At 41.8% G+C, this 26,280-nt stretch overlaps 1 protein-coding gene across 6 annotated transcripts in view; it reads left to right on the top strand.

Annotated features, from left to right (window-relative positions):
* The first annotated feature begins 3,088 nt into the window (after positions 1-3,088).
* The window catches only part of DACH1 (dachshund family transcription factor 1), a 352,211-nt gene continuing 329,019 nt past the window's right edge, over positions 3,089-26,280 (top strand). For 2 of the 6 annotated variants that reach the window (XM_063149417.1, XM_063149419.1), the window contains exon 1: positions 3,089-4,310. In XM_063149417.1, coding sequence (XP_063005487.1) covers positions 3,574-4,310 — 737 coding nt within the window. In that variant the 5' untranslated portion in view covers positions 3,089-3,573. The remainder of the gene's footprint in view (positions 4,311-26,280) is intronic. The other 4 variants (XM_063149421.1, XM_063149422.1, XM_063149418.1 and 1 more) reach the window with 3 other exon arrangements.

The following is a 26,280-nucleotide window of genomic DNA, read 5'->3' as shown; positions in this document are numbered from 1 at the left end:
CAGAACTTACCTTCTCTGCGCCAGTACTTGCTCATTTCTTAGAACCTCTGCTTGGCAGTTGTTTGCAAGAATTATAATGCAGCATGATTAAACCTAAAACATTACTCTATTGATCACAGAAAGCTTTGTGAAATCATCTAGTTTCTCCTTTTCAGAAGCAATGAACAAAATAGGTCACTATACAAGGGTAAGACAAGACACAAGACAGAAAGGTTTCTAAGGAAAATAAACTCCAAAGAAATGCAGGGGAAAAAAAATTGTAGACGAACTTAACATGATAATGCACTGTTCATCCTTACCAGGTGCATACCTTCTGTTGCATCCCCTCTCCCGGTCCATTCCTTCACACACGTTCAGGAGACAAACACTTTTCTGGGGTGTTTCACTGAATGAATTTAAATATTTAATTATCAATAATAACTGCAGATGGGGGAGGGAGCTGGTGTACTATCCTAGCTCCTGTCATTCAAGTGTTCAAATTCCTTAAAATTCAACAGCTACAATGCATTTTGTAATTGCATTTTACCCTTTACAGCTGCCCTCAAAATTGTAATTTAATAAAATAGTGAACTCCATATCAGTCTTTTTTTAAAGCAATAAATAATAATCACTGTCAATACATCCTACTGCTTTAACATACATTTTAATATACCAAAATGGTAAAAAGAAAAAAGAAGAAAGAAAGAGAGAGAATACCTGCCCTGAACAGCTACATGAGCAGAACAGAAACCCTGCTTCAAACAATATTCCAGGAAAGAAATTAAAGACTTCTTAATTAGTGCAGCAATTAAGCTTTCTTGGTCGCATTTTAATCAGCCCAGGCCCTATCAAAGGACAAACAGAACGATTTGCAGGTCTTTGAATTTTAAACAGTCTTATTGATTTCAGCACCATAAGTCTTCACTTGACACAGGGAGAATTTTCAAATATCAGTTACAGTAATTTGAGTTTTGCTGATATCAGTTCAGAGAGAGAAAAAGAAAACACCCAACAATATTATTACACGAAAGCGTCAGCAACTAAGAGGAATGCAATCTAGAGAAGTTTACAAAGGATGACCTCAGGATTTATTGGTTTATGTGAGTGTGTCAGTATAGGTGCGAGTTAAATTAAATTGAGACACTCCCCATAATAATTAGAAACACTTACCATGCCAGAAGCTTTGAGGAATCTCGAGCCTTTTCAAAAATCTTTCTTTCTAGCTTTCTAATCCCAGTGTTGAATTGATATCATCAAGGTTAACCCAAACCCCTGGCAGTAAACCTTTTCAAACTACCTTTTCCTTTGGACCATGAGAATTATGTATCTGTGGGAACACACAGCAAATAGAAAAACAGAAGAGCTGGTGTAGGAATCATGTTGTAGGAAAAGTAGGGAACAAATGAAGTGGTAGCTTTCCTAATTTAGAGTTCACTCAGATCTCCAAGTGGCAGTATCACACGTGTCTGGCTCTGTCCTGATCTTCTTACGGAGCTGTTCTGTCTTCACAAGATGTGAGAGAAGGTGACATGCAAAAAGAACAGGTGAGGGAAAGAAAATATGGACAGAGTTGGCTTTCTACAAGTGAAAAACAGGAAGAGGCAGTGTATTTAGATTTTGAAATTACAAGTTTTATGCAACACTAGATCCCACCACTGGGATCCCACCATCGGAACTCAAGTTGTATATGCTCCTCCAGATAAACATTCTCAAAAAACCCCACCTAAAAATGGCTCAAATAAGTGTTCTGCACAATTATGAGTACAAAAGACTTTAAAGTAAAACATTACTCTGTGTTTTCATGGTTTTATTTGCAATTTTAAAGATTTTAGTGCAGGATAGCTTAACTCTCACAAGCAAAACTTGTCTTAAGTGGCACTAGAACAAATTCCCGTAAATTAAACTTACAGTATAATAAGCAAGCAGATCATATGAGAACAGTTTATGTCTGATACTGTGGAAATTCCCCTGCACCAAATTAATACAGTTGAGATTATCCACTCTACAGATGTGTCATCCCGTGAGTCATGTCTCATGTAATAGTATCATAGGAAAAAAAAAAAAAAAAGAGGCTATGGGCACATACATGCATGGCAATTAAGTACACGCAGGGCGGATTTTTGAAACAGGAAGAACTACGCACGCACCGACCGCTGATTTTGCAGACCCCCCGATGGGTACCAGTGGCCATTTCTTTACCCCTCTCAGTGTGCGGAGTGCCCCGCAGACCCGCAGGACGGCGCCCGGCTCGCCCGCTGCCCGACGCGCTCCCGCCGCATCCCGCCTCGGGGCCGCCAGGTACCGCGCCCGCCGCCGCCCCACCGCGCATGCGCGGCCGAGCGCGCCGGCTGACTTTGCGCGCTCCGGGGCCGGGCCGGGGCTGCGCGCCCGCTGCGCGCCGCCCGCACCTGTTGCGCGGCGGGACCTGCGCGGGCCGCCCGCCCTTCTGCCAAGTTACTTCTGTGCCGCCGCAGCCCGCTCGGCGCGGCGTCTCGGCGGCCTGAGCCGTAGTGCCTCGTAGTCCCCTCCGAGCCGCGGCCGCCGCAGCAAAGTCCACCGCGGATGCTGCCGCGTGGGGCTGCCCGTGCGCGCCCCGCGCAGCTGCCGCCGCCGCCGCCGCCTGGCGCGCAACAAAGGGCACCCTCGGCAGCAGCTCCCACCCCGCCGGGAGGAGCGTCTATGGTCCCGGGAGAGCCGCAGCAGCAGCAAGAGCAACAGCCCCGTCCGGAGGTGTCTGCTTTTGTCTGCCCCGGCAAGGTGTGCGGTGCCCAGCGCCCGCCCCGCGCCCCGGCTCCCCCGCTCCCGCCCGGCTTTGGGGGAGCGCTGGAGACGCTCGTGCTTCTCCACAAACTGTGTTGACAAGCGACTGTTGAAAAGGGCTGGGAAAATTACATCTCATCTCTGGTGGGGTGAAATATGAAACATGTAATCTAACGGTTCCTGAAGGAGGGGGGAGAGGGACTTCTCTCCCTCTCTCTCTGTTTTCCTGCTCCGGGTTCCTGGTTGGATAATTTGGGTTAATACTAGTGAGTGAGCCTTTTGCTGCTTCAAAGGGTATTTCAAGTTGCCGGAGCTCCTCCCCTCCGCACCGTGTGACAACAACAACTCGTCCAGCGAGCGAGCGGCGGCGGCGGCGGCAGCAGCCAGCACTTCCCCGCTCATTTTCTCTCTGTCATTCCCCTCTCAATCTTTGATCAATGTACTTGCCAGAGAGAACCGAAGTCCTTCAAACCTCCTCCTTTTCACCTTCGTCTTTAACGTGGTGCTAGAGCAAGGACCACAAAAAGAAACTGCCCTCCCCCTCCCCTCGGCCCCAGCCCCGCCGCCCGGAGCGGACTTCTCCTCCTCCTCCTCCTCCTCCGTCCCCACTTGCGGGACACTTTGTGCGTTCTCTCTCTCACTCTGCCCCCTGCTCTCTCGCTCGCCGCAGCACCTGATCTGGGGTTATCCCCCCCTTCTTCTCCCCCCTCCTCCCTTCTCTCCTTTCCTCTTTTTTTTTTTTAATAATTTTTTTTTTCATTTTTCCCCTTTCCCCTGCGTGTGTGTGTGGGAACTTTCCCCCCTCCCCCTGCCCCCTCCGCCGTATATGTGACCATGGCCGTACCGGCTGCTTTGATCCCTCCGACCCAGCTGGTCCCCCCTCAGCCTCCGGTCTCAACTTCTGCCGCCTGCACCACCACCACCACCACCTCGTCGTCGGCCACCTCGTCGTCGGCCACCTCCTCTCCGTCTCCGTCCATCGCTCCCCCGCCGGCCGCTTCGGGGACAAACCTATTCCGGCCGGAGCCCATCGCAGCGGCGGCGGCGGCGGCCACAGTCACCTCCACCACCAGCGGCGGCGGCGGTAACGGCAGCGGCGGCGGCAGCGGCGGCGGCAGCCCCAGCCTGGGCACCGGCGGCGGCGGCGGCAGCAGCAGCAGCGGCGGCGGCAGCGGCGGCACCTCCACTCCCAATGCCAGCGCGGCCAGCGCGGCCGGCAGCCTGCCCGGCAAGCCCGTGTACTCGACCCCGTCCCCGGTGGAGAACACCCCCCAGAATAACGAGTGCAAGATGGTGGATCTGAGGGGGGCCAAAGTGGCCTCCTTCACCGTGGAAGGCTGCGAACTCATCTGCCTGCCCCAGGCTTTCGACCTCTTCCTGAAGCACTTGGTGGGGGGCTTGCACACGGTCTACACCAAGCTGAAGCGGCTCGAGATCACGCCCGTGGTCTGCAACGTGGAGCAGGTCCGCATCCTGAGGGGGCTGGGGGCCATCCAGCCCGGGGTCAACCGCTGCAAGCTCATCTCCAGGAAGGATTTCGAGACCCTCTACAACGACTGCACCAACGCCAGGTAAGCGCCGCAAGGCACACGCGCGCCCCGCCGGCCCCCCCGCCGCCGCCGCCGCCCCCGTCCCACCCCCGCGCGGTGCGGTCCGGGCGCCGCTTCCCGCTGCCCCCTCCCGCGCTGCCCCGGCACCCAGCCGGCCTTCTCCGCAGCCAGCGGCGCTGCTTCTTGGTGGGACGGAGGGGGGAAGGGGAAGCCGTGTTCGTGCCCCCCTCCCGCTGCGCCTTGCAAGTGTCGCCCTGTCATTGTCCCCTTCCCTGCCCCCCGGGCCGAGGCGTGCCGGGGGTAGGGGTGGCCGCGGGCAGCGCAGCGCGGGAGCGGAGGGCCGGCGGGGGTGGGAAGGGGCCAGAAAGTGCTTTCTGACCGAACCTCCAGCTGAAGTTTATCCTTGGATGTATCTTTAAAGCGGGCAACCCTGGGAAAAAGCCGCCCGAAGGGTGCTCGGGAGTGGGCGGGGAGCGGTCCTGATGGGGGGACGGCGACATAGACGCAGGGGTGTCGCGTTCACTGGGATGGGGCGCCGGGCCCGTTCCGGGGCGATGCAGGCCGCTTGGCCATCAGCTGCTGTCACACATCCGAGGGGGCACGTGCACTTTTTGTGTAGGGCTCTAAGGCAGTTGCCACATGGCGAACGGGGGAGGTGAAGGCAGGGCGGGAAGACGGCGAGGAGGAGGAGGAGGAGGTGGAGGCAGCTTTTCTTTGGGGCAGTGGGGAGAGGTGCCAGGCGGCCGGGCTGGGTTGCTTCCTTGGTGGGGGGGTGGGGGTGTCGGTCCCCGAGGAGCAGGTGCGGGCAGCTCCAGGCCCCCACCAGCCCCCAGAGGAGGAGACGGGGGGCAGCGGGAGCGCGGCAGGGATTTGGCAAGGCTGGATGCTGCTGCCGCGCAGAGTAACGCGGGCGCGGTGGCGGGGCCGGCGCCGGGGGCGGGGAGCGGCGCTGCGGCTGCGGGCGGTGCGGGGCTGTCCCCGCACCTCGCGGGCCGGGGAGGCGAGCCCCAAACTTGCCACAGCCTGGGACGAGTGTCGGGGGGATAGAAGGAGCTGGCAAAAGGGGAAATTCCTGATGCAATAGCAGCCGCCTTTGCAATGGAGGGCGAAAGCGTGGGGCTGTTATCTCTCAATCTGTAGGTTACAGGGCTGAATGTGCTCGATAAGGAGAAGGGATCGCATAACTGCCGTGACCCCGAGATCAGAGCGGTCGGAAGCGCCTCCAGTTCCCGGGGGCTCTCGCCCTGCCCCAGGTGGGGGCGGGGGGCTCGGGCTGTGCCGCGCTGGAGGGGCGCCGGGAACTTCCCACGGAGGAGGTCGTGGACAAAGTCCCGGTGCTACTTTCCGTATACCCAAACAAACAGACCGGGCTCGTTTCACTTTCCCATTGTCGGATTTCAAGGTGCAGCAACAACCAACACGTGGGGAATTAACCCCACGCGATGCCGTGCTCCTGCCCGTCCCGTCCCGTCCCCAGTGGCGGGGCGTGTGACATCCCCTCCTCCTTCCCTGCATCCCCCCGACTCAGCAGAGGGTGCCTGGCCGTCATTAGCATAGAGCCGGGCGAAGCAGAGCACTTACTCTGCGGTAGCAGTTGCTGGATGGATTGTTGAAGTTCCTGAATAATCAGGGCAGCAGGACAAAACAGCCTGGAATAACTTCCAAGCGCTGACATAACTGTAGCTGCTCGGGTAACTCTGCTGTTGTTTCATGTGGAATCAACATGAATATTAATAGCTGCTCTTAGACAATTGTTGGGTTGGGGTTTTGTGTGTGTGTGTGTGTGTGTCCGTGTGGTGTGTAACTTGCAACAACTCTGTGAGAGTTCCAAGATTTGGTCCTTAAAATAAACTTATGGAAGTTTTACTTCGCCGCAGTCATAACCGTGTGAATTTTAATTTGAACATGTAGAATTAAGAAATACAGAAACTTTCTTTTTTTATTGGGGGTGGCTAGGGGCTTATGGAGACACCAATTCCTGGACTTGGCAGGGTTATAAAAGGGTTTGGCAGGCTGGTTGTAACATGGCTTGATTATGTCAACAGCACAGAATCGGCTGTGTTTCAGCTGTTCCTGAGGTCTGCTGTGTTATCATCCAGTGTAGTAGAAATTACAGTAGTGGGTTCAGAAGTGAGTAGGATTTGACCCTTAAAAAGCGTAATTGTAGTAGGCTTACTTATACATCCATTAAGCAAATAAATTAATGGAAAGGATATACAATAGGTATGCAAAATGTATTATTACAGTATAGACGAATAAAGCAAAGTGGATCAGTGAGTTTTGGTCAAAATGGGAAGATAAATCTGTATTTGCTTTCTGGATTTCCCCTCTAATACATTTAATTCTTCGTTCTTTGCAAATTATTTTTAATTATTTCTGACATTACAGTAATTATGCAGAGTATTTTGGTCTACTCATTTTAGTGATTTAAGTGACCTTTCCTGACTCCCAGTTACTGCATACTTTAGCTGGGTGATGTCTTTTTGTATCCTGGGTGGACACTTGACTGTTGAGATGGAAACTGGAAGAACCAACTCCATCCTAGCGGCTAAATTGTTGTACTCATCAGATTCAAAAATTTTGAACCAGCATCTTATCACTGTTATATTTGTCTCATAATCAGCTGATGCACTCGAGTACGCTAATCCCTTTTTGGAAAGCTTCATCAAGGTTAATATGTTATTTAATCAAAAAAGGCATCCAAATAAAGCCATTACTTTGTTGTTCTTTAAATGGATTGAATCGTTAGTTGCCAGTTGCTGTGGAAATAATTTGTAATAACTTATTTCGAGACGGAAAAGTTTTAGATGTGTTTCACCAAAATGATACATTTTAACTGTGATATTGCTATTTAAAAAAATCAATAAAACAAAAATCAATAAAGCACCAAGGGATTTTCTATTGAGTGCTTAATGTGGAGGTCTGTAAAGTGAATTGGTTTCTGTGTTTATTTGTGATACTACTAATAATAACATGATACTAAAGGACCTTTTTCAAAATTAGGCTTGTGTATCAGTTCACTGGAAAAATAAGCTTCCGTTATGGAAGATGACTTTTCTTTTCTGGTCATACTGACCTTTGCTTTTATTTTCCTCATAAAAAGCATTGGCTGCCAAACAGAAATCCAGGAAATAGCAAACTGTGCATTTAGCTTACATTCCGATTAAACGGTTTGACATTAATGGGATGCTAGAAAGCCATATGCCAAACAAATAGGGGAAGGATAAAGGCAAAACATGGAAAATATTTAGAGCTACTAGATGCCAATCGAGTCAGGTTTCTTGAATGTGTGGGTGAAAGAGAGTAGCGAGCTGTGCACTGGATGTCACCTGCCTAGGATTAATGACCTGGAAGCTATTGATCTCAGATTGTTTCTGGTCTCTTGTGTTTTAAGCACTTGTTGTGGAATTTTGCCATGCTGGATCCCTTTCTAGAGTTTTCCCATAGACGTAGGCTGGCTTTGGATCGTGCCCACCCGAGTAAAGGCTAAAAGCGCGCGCTTTCTTCTGACCTCCCTTCTGTGACCAGGACATGTTAATCTTTTCTGACATTTGAAGATGATTTTGAATGAGTTCATTGACATTCATACTTAAAGTGGGGAATTATTTGCAGCCTTTGGAAGCTATTTACAATTTTTGGAAAACAACCTAATTGATTTTTAAATGTAAAGGGGAAAGATGCTGAGCATGAAACAATTCCCTTCAAAGCCCATCTTACACGGCAGTTATTCAGTCCCTCTTTCCTAGCTTCTGCTTCTCTCAAATTGTGTGGACCTAGCATGTCCTTGTTTACTGAATACTGCTCACTTGCATAGCTTTTTTTTTTTTTTTCCCTGTTTGTATTAATGTATTAATTAAAGGAGTATCTCACCCAGATAGGTTAGTACAGATCACAGATACTTTAAATGAATAGGTCAGCAAGTGCAGCTGGAAGGAATGTCAAGTATATAGTACCTGTGGTTTATATTGATGACCTTCCTTCTTGCCACAGATTATTAAAATATAATCAGCAGAAATGTGGAAGGCTTTACAAGCAAAGATGACTTCTGGAAGGGCAGAAGATAAATTGTAGTAACTATGAAGACGGAGTAAAAGGTGTGGAAGTGGTTTCCTTAGACTTAAATAAAATAAAAGACTCCAGTTGCTCATAATAACAGTACTTTAATATCTATCTCACATTTTGTATTTAATGGTAAATATTGTAGTTTAAAAGCTGGGATCCTTGGCGTGTACTTACTGCAACAGGACAGAACTATTTATCCCTTTAATCTGATACTTCGGTCGCTGGCAGGAGCAGGGTATCTGATACTTTGGAAGGGAACACTTCTCTGGGAACGCTGGCTGCCTGTCGAGAAGTGCTGCCGACGCTGTTGAGGGCCTGCTAGTGATGGGCAGGGGGACATTTTTTTCCCTGATTGCTTCACATAATCTTCCTCAAGGATTCAATTTGATTACCTCCTCCTTTATCTCATAGCTATGAATATTGGTAAAGTTTTGTGTATTTTTTTTTTCTTTCTTTATAATTAAGAAATCTTTTCTTGGCAGATGTAGTTTATGTAAAAAAGCTTAGTTTTACTGTCAGGTCAGAATCAACTTTACTTACAAGAAAGGGCTATGTGGATGTTATTTCCTCAGACCACTGCCATGTCTGTTAAAATGCTCGGTTCAGTCTCAGGCTTCTAGGCTCTTTCTGGAGCCACAGGCTGGGGTGGCTGAGCCCCCTGGGCACATGGAGCAAGTGCCCAGTTGTGTCCCTATGGGCTGTGTTGGGGGGCTGCTGCGCCCACCCAGGACTTCTTCTCTGCCCCTCCTCGGTGTTGTAAACCAAAATGCACTCAGAGCCCTCTTATTTACAAGTTGTTCTGCTTGATGTTCTGTAATCCGGAGTGGGTTCTGAATATTTGTTAGAAACACTAATCTTGTTTGACTGCCATATAGTATTTCTTCTCTTTTCCCGTGTTCCTAGATCATTCCAGATGCCTGTTTCTGCCCATCTCTGTGACTGGTCATCTAAAGTGAATTGCATACGAAGCAGAGAATTTTCATACGCTGCATTGAATTTTAATATTTTCCTTTTGAACTACCTAATCGATACATTAAATTGTTACTACAATCCCTGCTGGTCTGGTACAAGTAAACCTCTTTTTCACCATTGCCAGTGTTGCCTAGTCATGGAGGAGCTTTACAAGTTTAGCTGTAAAAATTCATTAATGGCTGTAGGATAGCAGAGAGTAGTTAGAAACTGCAGAGTTTTATCTAAATTGTATGAGCCAGTGAAACAGGAGTCCAAAACAACCATGATGCCTGTCTGGTTTTAAGCAACAGGACTGGGTTTAGATCGTCTTTGTTCTTTTATAAGTTAAATATGTTTTGTTTTAAAAATAACGTTTGGGGCATCTGCTTTGCATTATGAGTTAATTCCATTCATTGTTTTAAAATAGTGATTAACCTTTTGCAAATTATATACTGCACATGAACAGTAATTTTTTCAATAATCTTTAAATGTGCATGCTGTAACAGCGCCATAATGTGGACTGACATAATAGGAATTGACAGTAAATTTTTAGTTGCCTAAATACGTATTTAAACGATACAGCTGAAGAGTCATCTGCAAAAAGCTATTATGATCCAGAGAGTTAATTCATATATAGATAATTTCTCCAGTGTGAATTAAGGAAGAATTTTTCTTTTTCCATTATCATTTAAATTATTTTCAAAAATCCTGAAATATAAACCAAAAATCTTTATATTTAGAATCAGGATATGTCTATGACTTGAAATAATAAAATCCAGTTTGCTTTGGGGAATAACTTTATCCTTAACCCACTATGTTCTACTTATTTATCTGATACTGTGCTCAGCCTGGGGCATCTCCTAACAAGTGCTGATGTTTCATTTTACAGACATTGCAGAATATTCAACTGTAATCTACAGAATGTGGAATATTAGCATTGAGTGTTAATAACTGCAAACTGTTTTAAACTTTTTTGGGTTTTTTTTTTTTTTTTTTTTTTTTTTTAATGGAACAAAAGGAAAAAAGATGATAGTATATTTTCCATAGCATTAAGTAGAAAAATATGTCCCTCAGTTTCATCAGAGGAGGGATCAGTTTTTGACCATCCAGTTACATCCCAATTTGGAATTTTCCGCTCTAAGTCGCTCACAATGATTAGCTGAGATAACTCTGAAAATACTGAAAACTTGCTTTCTCCTCCGTGAATTTCTGTAGGTCTCTTTTAGAGATGGGATATTTAACCAAGCAGACCCTGAGCAATAGTTCAGGATACGTCCACCAAAACTGATGAAAGTGCTTGCATGAGGAAACTGCTTGCGACTGAGGAAATGGATCACAAAATGTACTTTAGTTCACCTTGCTTTAAACAATGTTTTGTGATAATTGCTTTTAGGGTGAACATCCTCCTATGGCAGGTGGATAAATATACACAATGCAGTTTGCAGAATTGAATGGAAAGATCTTCTAAATCATAGGTATCAAAACACATTACTAGTTATAGACAGAAACTTTCTGAAATAATATAACCTTTTTTTGTTAGTGTTCATGAAATTATGTTTCTGATACAATATAATATTCCAAAGTTTTTGTAGTGCACTCCTGAGAATACTTGTGTGGGTAACACTTAACGTAACTTTCTGTTCATTTATCTGTTTAAAGGTACCCTGTTCACTCCAAAAGTAATTTATTTTAGATACTTTCTTTGCATCCCACATAATTTGCATCTTCATCATGGAGAAGAAAGCTATTTCAGTATGAAAAAGAAGTATATTTTCTGTTACAAATATTGAACAGTGGGATTTTATGACCATTGAAAGGCTGAAATTAGCCATAGTCCAGGAACAATGGAGCAGGTGCAATTAAAATTTACTGGTGCATCTTGCCCCACCAACCAGATTTTTTTTTCCATTAAAATAAGTAGATGTTTTGGTAATGAAATTTTATTTATCCTTATAATTTATAGAATTAATCTTTGACTTGGCCAAATGGCTAAATTATGCCTAAATCCCTTTTGATCTGAAAAAGTTCAGGTTCAAGCAAAGCTTTCAGACTAATTTTCTTATTCACATTTTAATTTTATATGATACTAAATATACTGAAAAAAGTGCACCTTAGCTGTTAAGACGTATTTTTTTGCATTCATTTTGTTCCTTAGATTGTATGACTGAATGAGAGGGCACAGTAGGTGTGCATACAGATTACCTGACTGACAAAATAACAAGAGTTACATACTGGAGTTGGATGGGGAGAAGGAGAAGAATGGGAGTACGTGGGACTGCTGCACATGCTTTAGCATAATTGACAGCTGAAATATACTTGTAATGTTACGATGCCATGATTGAAGTTCATAACTCTGAATGTTGCTGTTAGAGCACTTGTTAACCGTGCTGTACTGAGAACAGGTAATAGGTATTTTACATTTGGAGTACAAGTTGTTGTTTGGGACATGTCTCTCAGCATGTGCTTGTATTTACAAACTGTTGTACAATAGAAACTATTTCTGAATTTTACATCTGGGAAGTGTTTTGCTTTTTCATTTTACATGAAATGATTGTAAAGAATCAGAAAGTTATATAAAGCAAAATATAAAGGAAACGGGTAATATGTCATATTACTTTTTAATAACATCTTTTGTAACCTTGATTTCATGTTATTCTCATACTTACTAATGATTTTTTTTTTTTAAGAGCTGGATCATGATTTTATATATGGGACACAAAAACCTCCACTTTCTGGTACTAGATATTATATTTTTAAGAGAAGTACAAACAATGGGTTACAGTTTTGTACAGTTTTGTACAGTTTGTATAGTTTTGTGATAAACCTAGTCAGGGTTTATTGATAGTTTGAGCATTCCTTAAAAAAAAACCATTACTAAAGCTATTATTTTTTAATTATTCTTTTTCCAAATGTGGTAAAAATATAAACTTCATACTTTAATTGGTTTTATATGATGTTTTAATGGATGACAATGTTATCTGTCTTTATGAAGCATATAATTTGTTTCCAGTCTCTTGGCCTGCTGTAAAAACCTTTCTTTGTTGGACAAGGTCACCTGTAGGACTTAATTATTGACATTAAAAAAACAGTGGTTTCAAACCGTATGTGTAACTTCAAAAATGCAGATACTACTGTTGCTTTCAATAGCCTACATGTGTCTTTTAAACCAAGCATATGCAAAATATATTTGGAAGTGCTATAAAAGAATCAGTTGACATCTTAGGTAGGAAGCTGGATTGCTGTATACTTTCTTGCATTAGCAGGGACAGTTTGAAAGCACTGGAAAAATCCTTGAGATTTAGTGTCCTGTAAATTAACTCTTGTTGCATAAAATGGATTAATGATGCATTTTTTAATGCATCATGCATTTAATGCAATCTTAGTATTTTTGTGAGCATTCTTTCTTATTAATCAATTTCAGCAAGTCAATCAACATCTTTGCGGGAATGAGTATCAGAATTTGGTATAACCTGTGGCTTCATACCCTCTGCTGGGATTTTTTGTATTAATTTTTGTAGTACGGATGAAGCCTGTCTCTTTTTGAAGGGAATACATGCTCCCAAAATATGTGCCGTGGTTGTCACTTTTCACATTCTAGTGCTGATTCTCACTGGTAGTTTGCTGGGAAGGAAGCAAAACCATTTTTCAATTATCCTCTGTTTCCTTAACAGTAATTTACTGCATGGGGGGAAGAAAATACCTCAGGTGGTATTAAATATATAATAAGGACTAATACAAGTGAAAAGTCATATGTTCTTTTTTTTTTTTTTTTTTTTTTTAATACATCTTACCTTGTTAGAACAGTTCCTACAATATAGCTGATTTTTTTTTCTCTGTGTCTGTGTCTATCAGTAAAGCTTAATTTCATGATTCTGGTGCAAATTACACTGCCTGTTTTTCCAATACAAGGCAGGATTGCTTGGTTTTGGTTTTGGTTTGTTACAGATTTTTTTAAGCTGATACTCATAGTTTTTAATGGGCCAGGTTAAAAAAATAAACATTAAATGGTAATAAGATGTTTTGTCTTACATTACTGGGCATTATAGATGGTTTGCGATTCTACTCATTCCCTTTGAAATGAATTTGCTGCTGAAATATGATGTTAAAATTGACAGTAACAGGAAAAGAAGCTCCTGCTACAATAATTTACTATTTAACGTATAGCTGTGTATAAAATACAGTTTTGAGAAACTATGAGACAAATGTATTAGAAATACTAATTCCACCAGCATGTAGCTGTTTCAGGAGCATGCATGCAAATCATGTAAGAAAGGAGCCATAGCATTTCCTGGGGAGGGCATCAGTGAGGTTTTTAGGCAACACGTTTGGGGATAGCCACAGCTGTTGGGTTGGCTTGAGGCCACCTCAAGGTACAACAGGTGGGACATTGCTAAGAATTAATAAACTTTCAACAGATTTTATTGTACAGAGCTTCTGTGGCACCATGTCAGTAGAGTGGTGGAAAGGGTGGATTTTATCTTTAGAGGGAGCATGTCAGATTTACCCCCTAAGAAGTTGGCTCAAACAACCTAAATTTATTTGTTATCCTTCCTTTGCTCTTTGAATCTCTTTAGTTGACCCAGAAGATGTGTCACAGAGAGATTTGTAGCTGAGTGGTTGGACTCAACCTACTGTCATTCCAGCCTCATTGCAATAGAAGTTGGACACAGTGGATGTGGTGTTAAACAGAATAATTTCAGGTTGTTCCTGAAGGAGTTCCTGAAGGAGTTTCTTCCACCACCTTCAGCTCTCTGCTGCTGAGCTGTTGTGGGTACTGTTGTGGGTCTGCCAAGCAGAGGTTTCATCTTTTCTGGTGACCCCCCTCTGTGATTTTGTCTCATTGAGTCTTATTTTACGTGTCTTAAATGAGGACAATACAGTGATATCATGAGAAGTAATAAAATAATAGTTACGAAATGCATGTATTCAGAAATATTCTGAGGTATGACTATATGACTAGAGAACTTTGTGACATTTAAGGAAAGAAGAATGTCCTTAGTTAAAACTGCTGGCATTGTTATGTGGTAAGTTTGTCCGCTCTTCGGTGTGCCAGCTGATGAGAGAAAAGGAATTTTTTTAGAGGTGAAAATGCAGAGCCAACTAGTTGTAAATACTGTTCTGTGAAGTTGTGTTTGACTCCTACTAGTAGTTTTCTGTGTGGAAGGTGTGCTCTGAACAGGATGGGTCTGTCTTTTCAGCTTGACTAATCACTTCCTTTCAGAAATCCAGAACGCATGCAGATTTGAACTCGTAGCCAGGAAAAAGTGCTGCCATGCTTCAAATTGCCAAAGGACCTCCGGGGACAGAAACTTGACCTGGTTTTATGAAACCATAGAATTACATTTATACAAGTTACCCCATGGGAAAAGAATGAACTGATCCCAATTCATTTCTAAATTCTGGGGCCTTACGGGTCACATTTGAATTTTCTCCTACACCTGTTTTTCTAAATTTTTCTGAGGACGTTTTCAGAAACTTACTTTACATTAGGTATGGGTCAATTGCCTAATATTTAACAGTTCACTATTCTAATTCTTCAAAATGTCTAATGGTTTCTCAATATAATTAAGCTGCAAAAAGTTTAGATTATAGAATTTGTTTGGTATTGACTAAATCCTCAAGCTGTGAACTCTCCTCTTGGTTTAGTAACTCAGGCTTTGTTTTCCTGTATGTGAAAAAGAGGAGGCAGTGACTGTAGTCAGTAGATGGTGTGTTGGCCATAGAGAAGAGAGCAGCTCTGCTGATTTTGGGCTACTGACCTGGAATGTGAGACACTGTGGCTCTAAAGGTTCTAAAGGGATTACCAATGAGACAGTTCACAAGAAGGCTCCCAAGACTCCATTCTTCCTTTCTCCTTCCCTTACTTGGACTAAAAACTTGGGATTTGGGAAAACGTGGTTCGTCTGGCCTCATCTTGGAATTAATTGAAATAATGAGTAATAATAATACTCCCATGGCATTCCTCCTTCAGTACTTTGGTTTGAGCTAGGAGCCTAAATACCCCAGGGTGAGTGCTTGCCTCTCTCGGGTGAGGTGGTGTGGTATTTATACTGTCCAAGTGTTCCTGCTGGTGTATTGCCAGGTTGGACTATGCCAGCTAAGTTGAAATAGTGGGCCCTAAGGACATGGAAGGGTTCCTTAGTTCAAACACTTAGAGGGTTACATTAAAATTAGAATTAGCTTGCATTTTGATTTATTTAACAAACTAAGTGAGTGTTCTGTTCAGCTTAAGTTTGCCTCAGCAATTACTATCCCACAGAGGCTCTTCAAACCTTCCAGGCTTTGCTTTCACCTTCTTTTCTAATTCTCAGTCAGTCTTTCCAATCCTTGATATATATTTTCAGTGCTGAAATTGGCATTAACTGCCTGCATAAGTCTACCTCTTTCTAGTGAATGAATGACAAATTTGGATACTACTAATCTAGTATAGATGCTTTTGTCTTTAATGCCATCTTAGCACTCCAATTGACTGAACAGTTTGGCTGGTGATCCCCGGCTGTAGGCTTTCATTTTGTCGGTGTGGATGTGGCAGAGGGAGCTAGTTCTGAGTTTGTAGGCCCTTTTTTGGCTTGGACAAAAGGGATTGGTAGGTGAGAAATGGATATAAGGGTGTTACCAAGACAAGTAGGAAGATGTTTATTTACTCTGGTAGTTCGTTTTTCATACCAGTGAATTTTTCTGTGCAGTTTGCGTTGAGCCATTAATGCCTTTGCCAGTCTGGATAATTGAACAGTTTCATGAGGTATCATTGTAGGGACCTTATCAAAGACTTGCTCTTATTTTGACTGGCAAAGCGAAAGGCAGGTCTTCTAAATGGTGATTACTTATCACCATTATGCATTTATTATAAATGTGTACATCGTGTCCCATCGACAGGTTTGACTACTATGTGGTGCTGACATCCTAAGTGGATACAGTGGGGGATATTTTTTTCCAAGACACAGCAAATGGTATTGTTCCCACATGACTTTTAATGGAAGGTAGAGAGGTCCAGTTACAATTAGGAGCTTAAACAGTTTTCTTATTTGCTTGGCTTTTCCTTTGTAGTTCTGTTGTTCTTAAGTTGTGTAGAAGATTTTTTTGAATTTTACTATATCCAGAGTAAGTTTAGATCAGACTAGGCTTTTGGCCTATCAATAAAATGTTTTGGCTGCTTTCTGATTTTGGTAGTAAATGAGGGAAATTAAATTAAATTTAGGATCACCTATAGGTGGCAATAAATTCTTCCAACATGATTGAAATGTTTGTCTTAAATTCTCTTTGCATCTAAACTAAAAGAGAGAAAAAAAATCCCTGTTATCTTTTTGATCATAGAACAGCAACTCAGAATGAAGGAACAAATTCTGATCTGTGAAAATTCAAGCTCTTCCTTTCTCTTTCCTCTTCTCCTGGTTACTTTCTTCTCCTCACACACCTGTCTGAATTTGGAAAAAAAAGAAGATGAAAATTTACAATTCTTCATGGAAGCTATTTTATGAGGCACTGTGAAAACTTCAGATACAGAGGATGCTTAGTGGGAGCAGTTGCTAACCCTAGCAGTAGGGACAGGAGCCCTGAGGCTATGGGGCTGGGAACATGCTGAAGAGTAGCATGGTGAAGAGGCAGAAGTGAAAGGCTGGTTGACAGCATGTTAAAGCAAATTTATCCGGTGTTGCTGTCACATGCGGCCTTATGAGTTTACATATGTATGATCAAATTTTCAGTCTTTGGATCACAACTGTGTCCTTTCTCTTCGCTAAGCAGGGCTATGTTTAGAGTAGTGCCTGGGAAAGCAAGCAAGAGGAAATAAGCTTTACCATAGATTTTGATGTTGGGCGAGATTCTTGTGGCAGAGATGTTAAATGGGAATGAAAAATTTGTTTTTTTTAGTAATACGCTTAATCTGAAAATTCTTAGCTATGCTTTGTAAGGTTCTAAGTTTATTTCGGAAGTATACTGCTGTAATTCCTGTTTCTTCCTATTTTTCCATATCCCACGTGCAGTAATGAATGTAGTCACTATGCTATTGGGCTGTACATAGAAGTCTTAATCCTGCAAGCAGGAAGCTTTGTTTTGTATAAGGGGTCCTGTTGCCTATAGCATCTCAGTTGGATGGTTTAAAGTAATAAAATTCTGCAGTTCCTTAAATATTTTCAGTATTGCTACTCGGATAGCAATAGCAGACAGCGTAGCTAGTCGAGTTTTCATAAGCTGGAATTTCACAGACAGCGGCAACCAAGTGTGGGAGCGATCAAAGAACATTATTTGTAATCAAAATGTGAGTTAGGTGTTACAGAACAACTGGTGGGTGCTTGTGTGCATGTGAAATTTGCTTACACGAATAATCCCATTGATTTAAATGAGAGCATTCAAGTGACGAAAACAGGTTCAACGTGAGAATGTTTAGAAGACGGTGACCTCAGAAGCGAGCAGTCGTCTTTGGAAGCATTCAAAGGGGGGTTGTTAAAACTTAAAGCTGAGAGTTGGCGTTTGAAGGCAGAAGCAGCTCGAGAGGTGTTGGGGGAGCTCACCTGCCAGATAATAATGCGTTTTAATGATGCTGGTTAACTCCGCATCAACTTTCTCATACTCTTTTTTGGAGGGTGTGGGGGAAGGGATGGGAAGGAGGGCGAGAGAGGGACGGTGACAGCAAGGCTGTTTGTTTTTCTCGAAAGTTGTTTGTGATTTCAGGTACTCATGGGAAATCTCTTGATCAGATTCACATCTGTTCCTGTCAAAGTGGGTGCTAAGATACCGGTCACCCAGCAACCATGTCCAAGAGGGAATTGGGCCGATAATAACTTCAAAAAGGAATGACAGATGCTAGATTAGGATGAAAGACAAAACGCATGAAAAATGAGCTTGTTAGAATAAAAAAATTGTTCAAGCACCTTCATGCAAATTAAATGAATATTGAACATTTGCATGCAGTAATTTCTACTTTTTCTGTTGATTGAGAAGAAATAAAGATGGTACATATAAAAACATAAATGTAATTTTTTTTTTTTGCACCAATTAACATACAAAGCAGTATCTTTCTTCTAAAAATGAGATTAGCCACCTGGGTGCTTGGCTGTATCCCACATATGTCACAACATTTTTGTAATGTGTATGCTTCTGTTGAAGAAACACCTTATCTAATTCTTTGTAGCAAAACAAACAAGGAAGAAACCTTATATTAATTTTAAAATACTTTCGGTTAGCATTGTTCCATTTTTTTTCAGCTGCGGTTTTCAGAGCTGAATTATTTCCTGCTGTCCTTGAATTCAATCGGTATAATGTGCATTAATAAAAGATCACATAAGATGAGTTCAGACCAAATGCTAAGGTTTCCTATTGACTGGTCAAACAATACATATTTTAAAACACCATGTCTGTCGGGGTAACATGAAGAAGAAATAGTCACTTTTCCATGCCTATGCATTAAGATAATTTAAATAATCTAACAGTTTTATTATTTAAATGTTCATATAACAATCAGAATTTGGAAAAGAATGATAAAATGTTCTGATTGAGAAAGGACTCTGTGTCTTGGTTTAGCAATGTCTAATGTGGTCACGTACAGAAATTGATTTTCTTCAGAAATTAATTAATTTTTCATATCGCCCTAAGCTGCAGTTAAAAAGAGTGCATACTTGTCTGTTTTTTCCAGAAATATTGCCTAATCATATTAATACCATTGCCCCAAGGATGAAAAGATAATTGTACAAATGCATTTGGAAATATGTATCACTGAGTATTTATGATTAAATTATGCAAATGACCCAGCTCTCATCCTTTCCAGACCCAGATTGTCTAATTAGGATTGATATGCTGAATAGATGTTCCAGAATTTGAATACAAGCATGTCCAAAGAGCAGAAAATTGGAAATGACAAGGCTGAAATGCTAAGAAAAGTGTCTTTCCCTTTTATACTTTACTAATGTGGTGTTAGCAGTTGCAGTTTTTCCTTTGGCTATATTATGTGACTCATGTGTCCTACAAGAAATAAGTCAGGGAAGAAAAATCAACTTTCATAAATAGCTTTACTTTGCTCTGGACTTACTTTTCTTTAAAATTCTGTTAGCAGTTCTCTCCCCTTTAAAGCTTTGTATCCTTCATGTTAAAATAATGATGTATTCCACATAAATTACTTCTTAATTTGGAGCACTGTTGTTTGTAGCTTGTCTCCAGCTGCCAGCTGCCAGTGCTAGATATTTAGCTCGTCAGCTTCTCATATATTCAGATGAGATTTACACACCTAACAATTTTAAGTTTGGTGAGGTTTGTTTTGTTTTTTTTTGGGGGGGGTTCTTATTTTATTTGAATTCACTATTCCTTAATGTAACTACTTCTTTTTTTTACTATTTTAAAGAGGGGAATTGATATCTCATTAAGCTTGTTTGTAGACATTCTGAGTTGGAATAATAACTATCAGCAGTCTACAGCATTTAAATCCTTCTTCTTTAGTGGACTGTTTGTTCATTTATCTCTTGGGAAGCTGGGAGAAGAGCCTGGTGAGGAGCAAGGAGGAGTAGTGAACTGTCAGTACTTCAGCCATTGTTAGCAGCAGGAGTCGCTCCCTCTGAACTCTGTTGGCTCCTGCTACCCATCTGCGGGATGATGGATTGCTATGTTTAATACATTTCAGCTTTTGTCTGTCATAGTGTGGATAGACAGCGCTATCAATTATTTCAGCAGTGATTAGAGCGCTGGTTGTACCCGCTGCTATTGGGCAGCGCCTCCCAGGAATGTCTGATGTGGGAACTCCTTGGTACTCTCCCCACGCAGATGACTTGCTCGGCTAACTTTGAGGTGGTTTCAAACACCTACTAAAGACTGCTGGGGATTGCTAAATCCTCACAGCCGCCCTGAAACAAAATTCAGACACCCCTGCAAATAGTCTGGTACCAGCCTAACCCAGAGAAAAATGTGTTGTGCTTTCCATAGGCGGGGATGTGAGCAGGGGTGAATTTGGGGCTGTGATGTCAGCGGTCCGTCTGTGGTTAAGTGTGTGGCTACTGGTGATGCGGGCAGGGTGCGAGGACTGTGCTGAAGCAATGAGACACGACATGACATGTGTCATACGAGGATTTGCTGAGCCCTGGGTGCTTTGTGATTCACGAGTCCACAGGCTGAATGATTTCAGCCACCAGAGAAGTCGCTGTACACCAGCACAACATATGCCCTGGAGTATCTTCTAATAATTATAAAATGTTGCAGTAGACATATAAATTGGAAAAAAAGAAGATAATCATGTTATGGACATTACTTTAGACAAGTGGATGTATATTGTTTTCATTATTATCATGTTAATTTTCCACTCTTAGAAACAAGTATTATTTAAAATCTTGCGTGAAACGGTATTGTATTAGAAACAAAAATAAAACTATGCAAACTAAAGCATATAATACTAGCTTTAAAAGATGCTTGACCCAGTTTTCTTGATTTGGACCATTGCCCACCATGACAAGCCAGGCTGAGGATAACTTTCGCTTCATTTTGAACTGAGGGAGGAAGGGAAGCTAAATCAGAAGATATTAATCATCCTTGATTTAGCTTTCTTAGTAGAGAATTTAATTTACAGAACCAGAAGAAAGAGTAACTACTAAAAACTACCATTAGGAAAAGTGGTAACCAGGCTTAAATGTGCTTTCTTTACCCGTGTTTCACTCTATATTCACTTGATTGTGGCACTGTTTGCTTTTAAAAAATTTCTTTCCTTTTGGTTATACCAGAGTTCAACTTCTGCAGCTCTGCTTATAGGCAGTCGTTTGCAATTTCTCTATTGTGCTTGTTGGAAATCTGAGCTCCACAGCACAGTCATGGGATGCCATTTTTATTCCTTTTTAAGATGATCCAGTCAGTGGCAATGCTCACAGGGAGGAGTGTTCATGATAATTAAAAGCTGGAGTTTACCTTTAAAAAAAAATTGGCAATTTGCCCAGGAGAAAATTCTGTCTTCAGTCACCATTTTTAATCTACTCGGCTGTTGGGAGTTATCTTCACTTGAAGAGTTGTCTGGTTTTAAAAGTTGTCTGGATGTTGAAATAGTTTCTTTGACATTGCTCCTAAGTGCTCACTTGCCATAGATGATGATCAGAGCATCTGAGGGCTACGTGGAGAAGAGTATCAGTAATAAAGTGGGAATAATCTTGACATGTACAGCTGGCAGCTTTTCTCAGTTTAGTCTCCTTGCGTTACCAATATGTGGCAGTGAAACAAGAAAACTTGAGGTATACTTTACAAATTCAAGAGAAACTTAGAGAAATTAATATATGTTTATAAATAAACAAATTTATAAATAAGCAAGTTTAACATATTAAACTTTTACTGATTTTTTTCTCCTTTAAAATAAATGGCATTTGGCTAGGGAGTTGTTCTTTTGCAGAGATCAGTATCTGGAGCATTCATACAGAGAGGAAATAACGGCAACTTGAAACTTAATGAAAAGCAAGTATTAAATAAATATATGTATTAGTTGGTGATGTGTTAATAAATGTATCACATAAATATGATCGGTAAAAGAATCAGATAAATGGTTCCTTAAGCAGATAAAAGGTCTCTGTTGTTTATATTCCTTCTGTAGAGGTAAGGCTGTGATTTACAGCCTTTTTTGATTGCAGGACTTGTTTGGATAATTTTGTCTTTCTTCTGTTTCCTCCAGGCACCCTGATCACACTCCTGTACATCCGTGTGTGACCATTTTCAGCACAGAATCAGGTCTAGGTTGCAAATGCTGTCTCCCCCCTCCATCCTTTCTCCCCTTCATTATTATTTTTATTAATCCTCATCTGTTTTGGGAAAACAGATCACCCTGTGCTTTCATCAGCAGTTATGTTGCTTCAAGTGATTGGGCAATGGGGAAAAAAATGAATGATGGGGTGAGGGGGGGTGGGGGAAACTTATCTTCAATTTTATGTATTGTCATTCTGTCTGCCATGAAATTTTCCTGAATCCAAACGGCAGTGCCCTGAGCCTAGCCTGGAAAATGTACTGTGGCTTACACAGTGGTTTTAATGCTGTATTTAAAAGGAGGACACAGGGAGGGGGGTGAGCTGCAATGAAGGGAGGAGTAAAATCTTTGAAAGAAAAATATATGAAGGCAGAGGAAGCCACTTACCTCTCTCTCTTGGAAATCTGCTGTACTACATCTTGGCAAGCTGTTCTGCTGTGTATTGCAAAACAAATGGGATGGGTGTCTGAGGTAGAGCATTGATTTCCTCCTTTGGATGCTCCCTCTGGCGTTGTTCTGGTGGCAGAGAAAGGTGAGACATGGGCGTGCACCATCCTCCATGCCCTGCATAGCTTGGCTTGTTTGGAGAGAGAAGCTCACTTGTTACAGAGCATCCTCTAGTCTCTGGAAGAACTCTGGAATTTAGGCTGAGCCTAAGCCTCTGCTGCTGGAGTGAAAGCCCTAAATTATTCCTTTTTTTTTGAGTGGACTTGTACCAGTCATGCCTCTTGCTTTTTTCGGGACTATTTTTTTTCCTGTTAGTGGCCCAGCGTTAGCATAGAATGCATCTCCTGTGGCTGTGCAGGATCACAGTGTAACTGAGGCCTCTGGATTCTGATATAGTATTAAATTACTGACTGCTGTTTTACTGTGAGGACCTAGTTCACAATACTCCTGCCAAATACTAATGATGATGGAAATATTCCACTGTCTAAGAAATCTTAGCCGGTGTAGTATTTTCTGCAAGCTATGTCAATAAAATTTTATTAGTTTGCACTTCCTTAGGAATAGTCTATTCTAGCTGTTTTAAACACCAGTTGGTTTCTTGAGTGGCTTTTTGCAGATGTGATGGAAACATATCTGAAGCTACAAGATCCTTGTCTACCCAGAAACAGTGGGAAACTCAAGATTTCCCTGAGTAGGCATGGTTTTAGGAAAACTTCACTCTGTTCAGAATGGTCTGACTTCACTGTAAAGTAGGTTCCACTGTGCTAATCCTCTTGGAATGCAGCAATTATCACCTACCGTATAGGTGTTAAGTGCTGAATTTCAAAGGGATTATCACTTTCCTCCTTCAGTGGCCAAGCTAGAAGAGAAAAGTTGTTAGTGCTTCTAAAGGGGAGGGAAGAGGGGAAGAAAAGAAATCTCTCTTGTTTTCTTTCAGTGGTTGCCTTCAGTCTGGCTAAACCCGTGCAAGCTGGGTTTTGCTACAGCTAGTTACTTTGAGTCCGATCTTCAAGAATTCTAAAGGCATTTGTTTCCACCTCCCTGCTCCTTTCCTCCCCCGCCCCCCAAAGTACCCTTCCTTTGTGGAAAGAGGCGATGACAACAGCCATTCAGAACAAAAACCGAAAGCTATGTAGGTGGACAAAATTACAGAGGAAAACCAAAATTCTCTGTATCCTTACATTGTGTTTTCATCATCTGGAAACTTTTGTCAAGTTTACTTGACAACAGTCTGCAGAAGTTGGTATCTTTTAAGTCTAAAGAGGTACTTGATGGCTTTATTGGTGTTGTGGACAGAGTGCTGGAAATTATCTGAAGAATATTTTCTTCATATGTTCTGTAGAAGTTTCTTCTGTAGAAGTTGGTATCTTTTAAGTCTAAAGAGGTACTTGATGGCTTTATTGGTGTTGAGGACAGAGTGCTGGAAATTATCTGAAGAATATTTTTGTGCATATGTTCTTCCCACGTGCCTTTTCTGTAACTGACACACCAATATTTTGTTCGTCCGCTGCTCTGTCCACAGTACAGGCAGTACGGATTTCAGGTGGCTGTTGGATAAAGTGGGATTTGTGCCCTTGAACCCTCCTTCCCCTTTTTCATGTCCATACCTCAGAATGTCTCACCCATGGCTACTTCTGTAAGTGCTGACTCCTGCAGTCTTCGTCATCCTTGAAAGTTTTTCTGGTACCTAAGGGGCAAGGAAAGCAGGGCAGAGCTGTGATTCCCCAGCAGTGCACCCTGGAGACCGTGCAGCTACCAGAGGAGATGGGAACTAAGCGGGAATGGTGGTTAGGGGGAGGGCATTCACACCTGGGGAAGGATTTAACATGCTATAGGGGATAGAAGTAGCTAGTAGTGGGCAAGAGAGGGCTGCCTAGTGGAGAAGTCCTGTTTCTGAAGCTGCTAAATAACCAAAAGAGGCTTTTAGAGAAGAAGGCAGGATCTGGAGTTGTATTGATGTGATTGGAAGGTTTCATGGAGGGAGAGATGTAGAATATTGAGTTGAAAGATTGGCTTCTATCCTGTTGTTTTCATTTTCACTATCACTTCACTGGGATGAAGAATGATAACTTCTGTCAGAAGCATTTGGTCTAGAGCTGGATTTCTCAGAGTTAAGAATTTAAGAGTTGTAGTGCTGGAAATTGGGTTGAAAACATTCAATTTTATTCACAGTCAAACCACAGAAATTAACGATTTTCATAATTAAGGTATATCATGGTGTTTAAATTGCATTTTCCAGGAATTACCGCAGATCATTTCAATAAATGATGAAAAGTTTCTTCTATTAAATATTTTAGATACTATACATAGTGCTCTAAATATTACTATATGGTGTATCTAGTATATCTTGTTGCTGGTAGAATTAGTTCCTGTTATAAGAGTTTGTAAGATACATGCAATCCATTTTTCTAAAAGAAGACAAGAAATTGTGGTTCAGTTCCACAGCTTGCAGTATTTTCCTGGGAATAAAAATCTTCTCCTTAAATGTGAAACAATTTGGCAGAGGAACATACTCTGCTAAACTTAGGAAGTTGTAAAAATGAGTATTCTTAATTTTTAATGAATTTCTGAAATATTAATTCTTTTAGTCCATTTTTGATGTCAGTAATGGTTTGTAGACTTTATGGGGTATTTTGAACTGTAAGGGGCTTAACTGCTTAACTTTCTGTATCAAGATGGTAATATTACATACCACCAAATGTCCACAGTGGAGAGAAGGTGCTTTGTATTGTTGGAAGTGACGTTCATTAAGGTCTGCTGTGCATGCAAAGAAGGCAGTATTTATGTTGATAGGGTTTCAACATGGGCTTGATGCCAAGTCACCATAAGACAGCTACTTTTTCAGGAAATTGGGAGTACCTTACCGTGGTAGGGTATCCCATTATTTGATTTGTGAATTCTGGCATTTTCCCTAGTCTGATATCATAATAACTTGTATATATCTTATATGGATTTCATGCTGTAGAAATAACTTTACAACTTCTGGATGAAAAAACTGGGGCATTTTAAATTAACACATTTCTGCCATTTGTTTTGCTGCCTGTTTAGTGTAATGATTCCAGTACCAAAGAACTACAGCTCCTCCCTTGTCGGCAGGATTTATGATAATGTCGTGCTGTTTTTGTAAATTATGTAACACACACTGCTCCTCCTTTGTTATATAGTGAAATTTAGTAGGTTGTTTTAATTGTTTGATTGATTTTTTTTCCTTTGGCATTTGTCTACTCTGAAATGTCTGAGATTTACTAGGATGAACAATCAAGAAGAATGTCTTTTGTCTGAATTTCTGAAGATGTCAGGAGGTTTAGGAATGTTTGTGATAAGTCTTTTGTTTTGTGAAGTCTAGAATTGGGTATGCCATCCAGTATGAAAAGCGTTGAGTGTTGCTCTATCTTTTAAAAACATCAGCACATTTTTTAACAGGAACAAATGCCACTTTTTTCACATAGTGCTGAATATTCAGCAACTTTTAGTGGTTCATATTTATTGTTGCAATGTTAATAATACTTCAAACACTCTGCTATATGGGATACCTAGAATATAGATTGCTTGGATCTTTATGGTGCACTGAATACGGAAGCAATAGCAAGATGCCCAAGGACTTAATAGACCACGTACTGCTCTTCTGCCTGAAACAAATAGCTTCCTTAGAAGATCCCAGCACCAGTTTACTAAAGCACTTACATTACCTGCCACACATGAGGGTCTGGAATGTAAAAAAGTTAACAGATGGAATCTCCACTTTCCTGCATTTTCAATGAATCTGCATTTTTTGTAACTCTTTCAGGTAGAGACCTGACCAAAAATGGCTCAACCACTCTGTTTACATTTTGTAAG

The sequence above is a fragment of the Melospiza melodia genome, chromosome 2 (assembly GCF_035770615.1).
Source record: "Melospiza melodia melodia isolate bMelMel2 chromosome 2, bMelMel2.pri, whole genome shotgun sequence".
NCBI classification, from domain to species: Eukaryota; Metazoa; Chordata; class Aves; order Passeriformes; family Passerellidae; genus Melospiza; species Melospiza melodia.
Note: the sequence above shows the minus strand (reverse complement) of the source record. Positions and strands in the feature narration are given on the sequence as shown.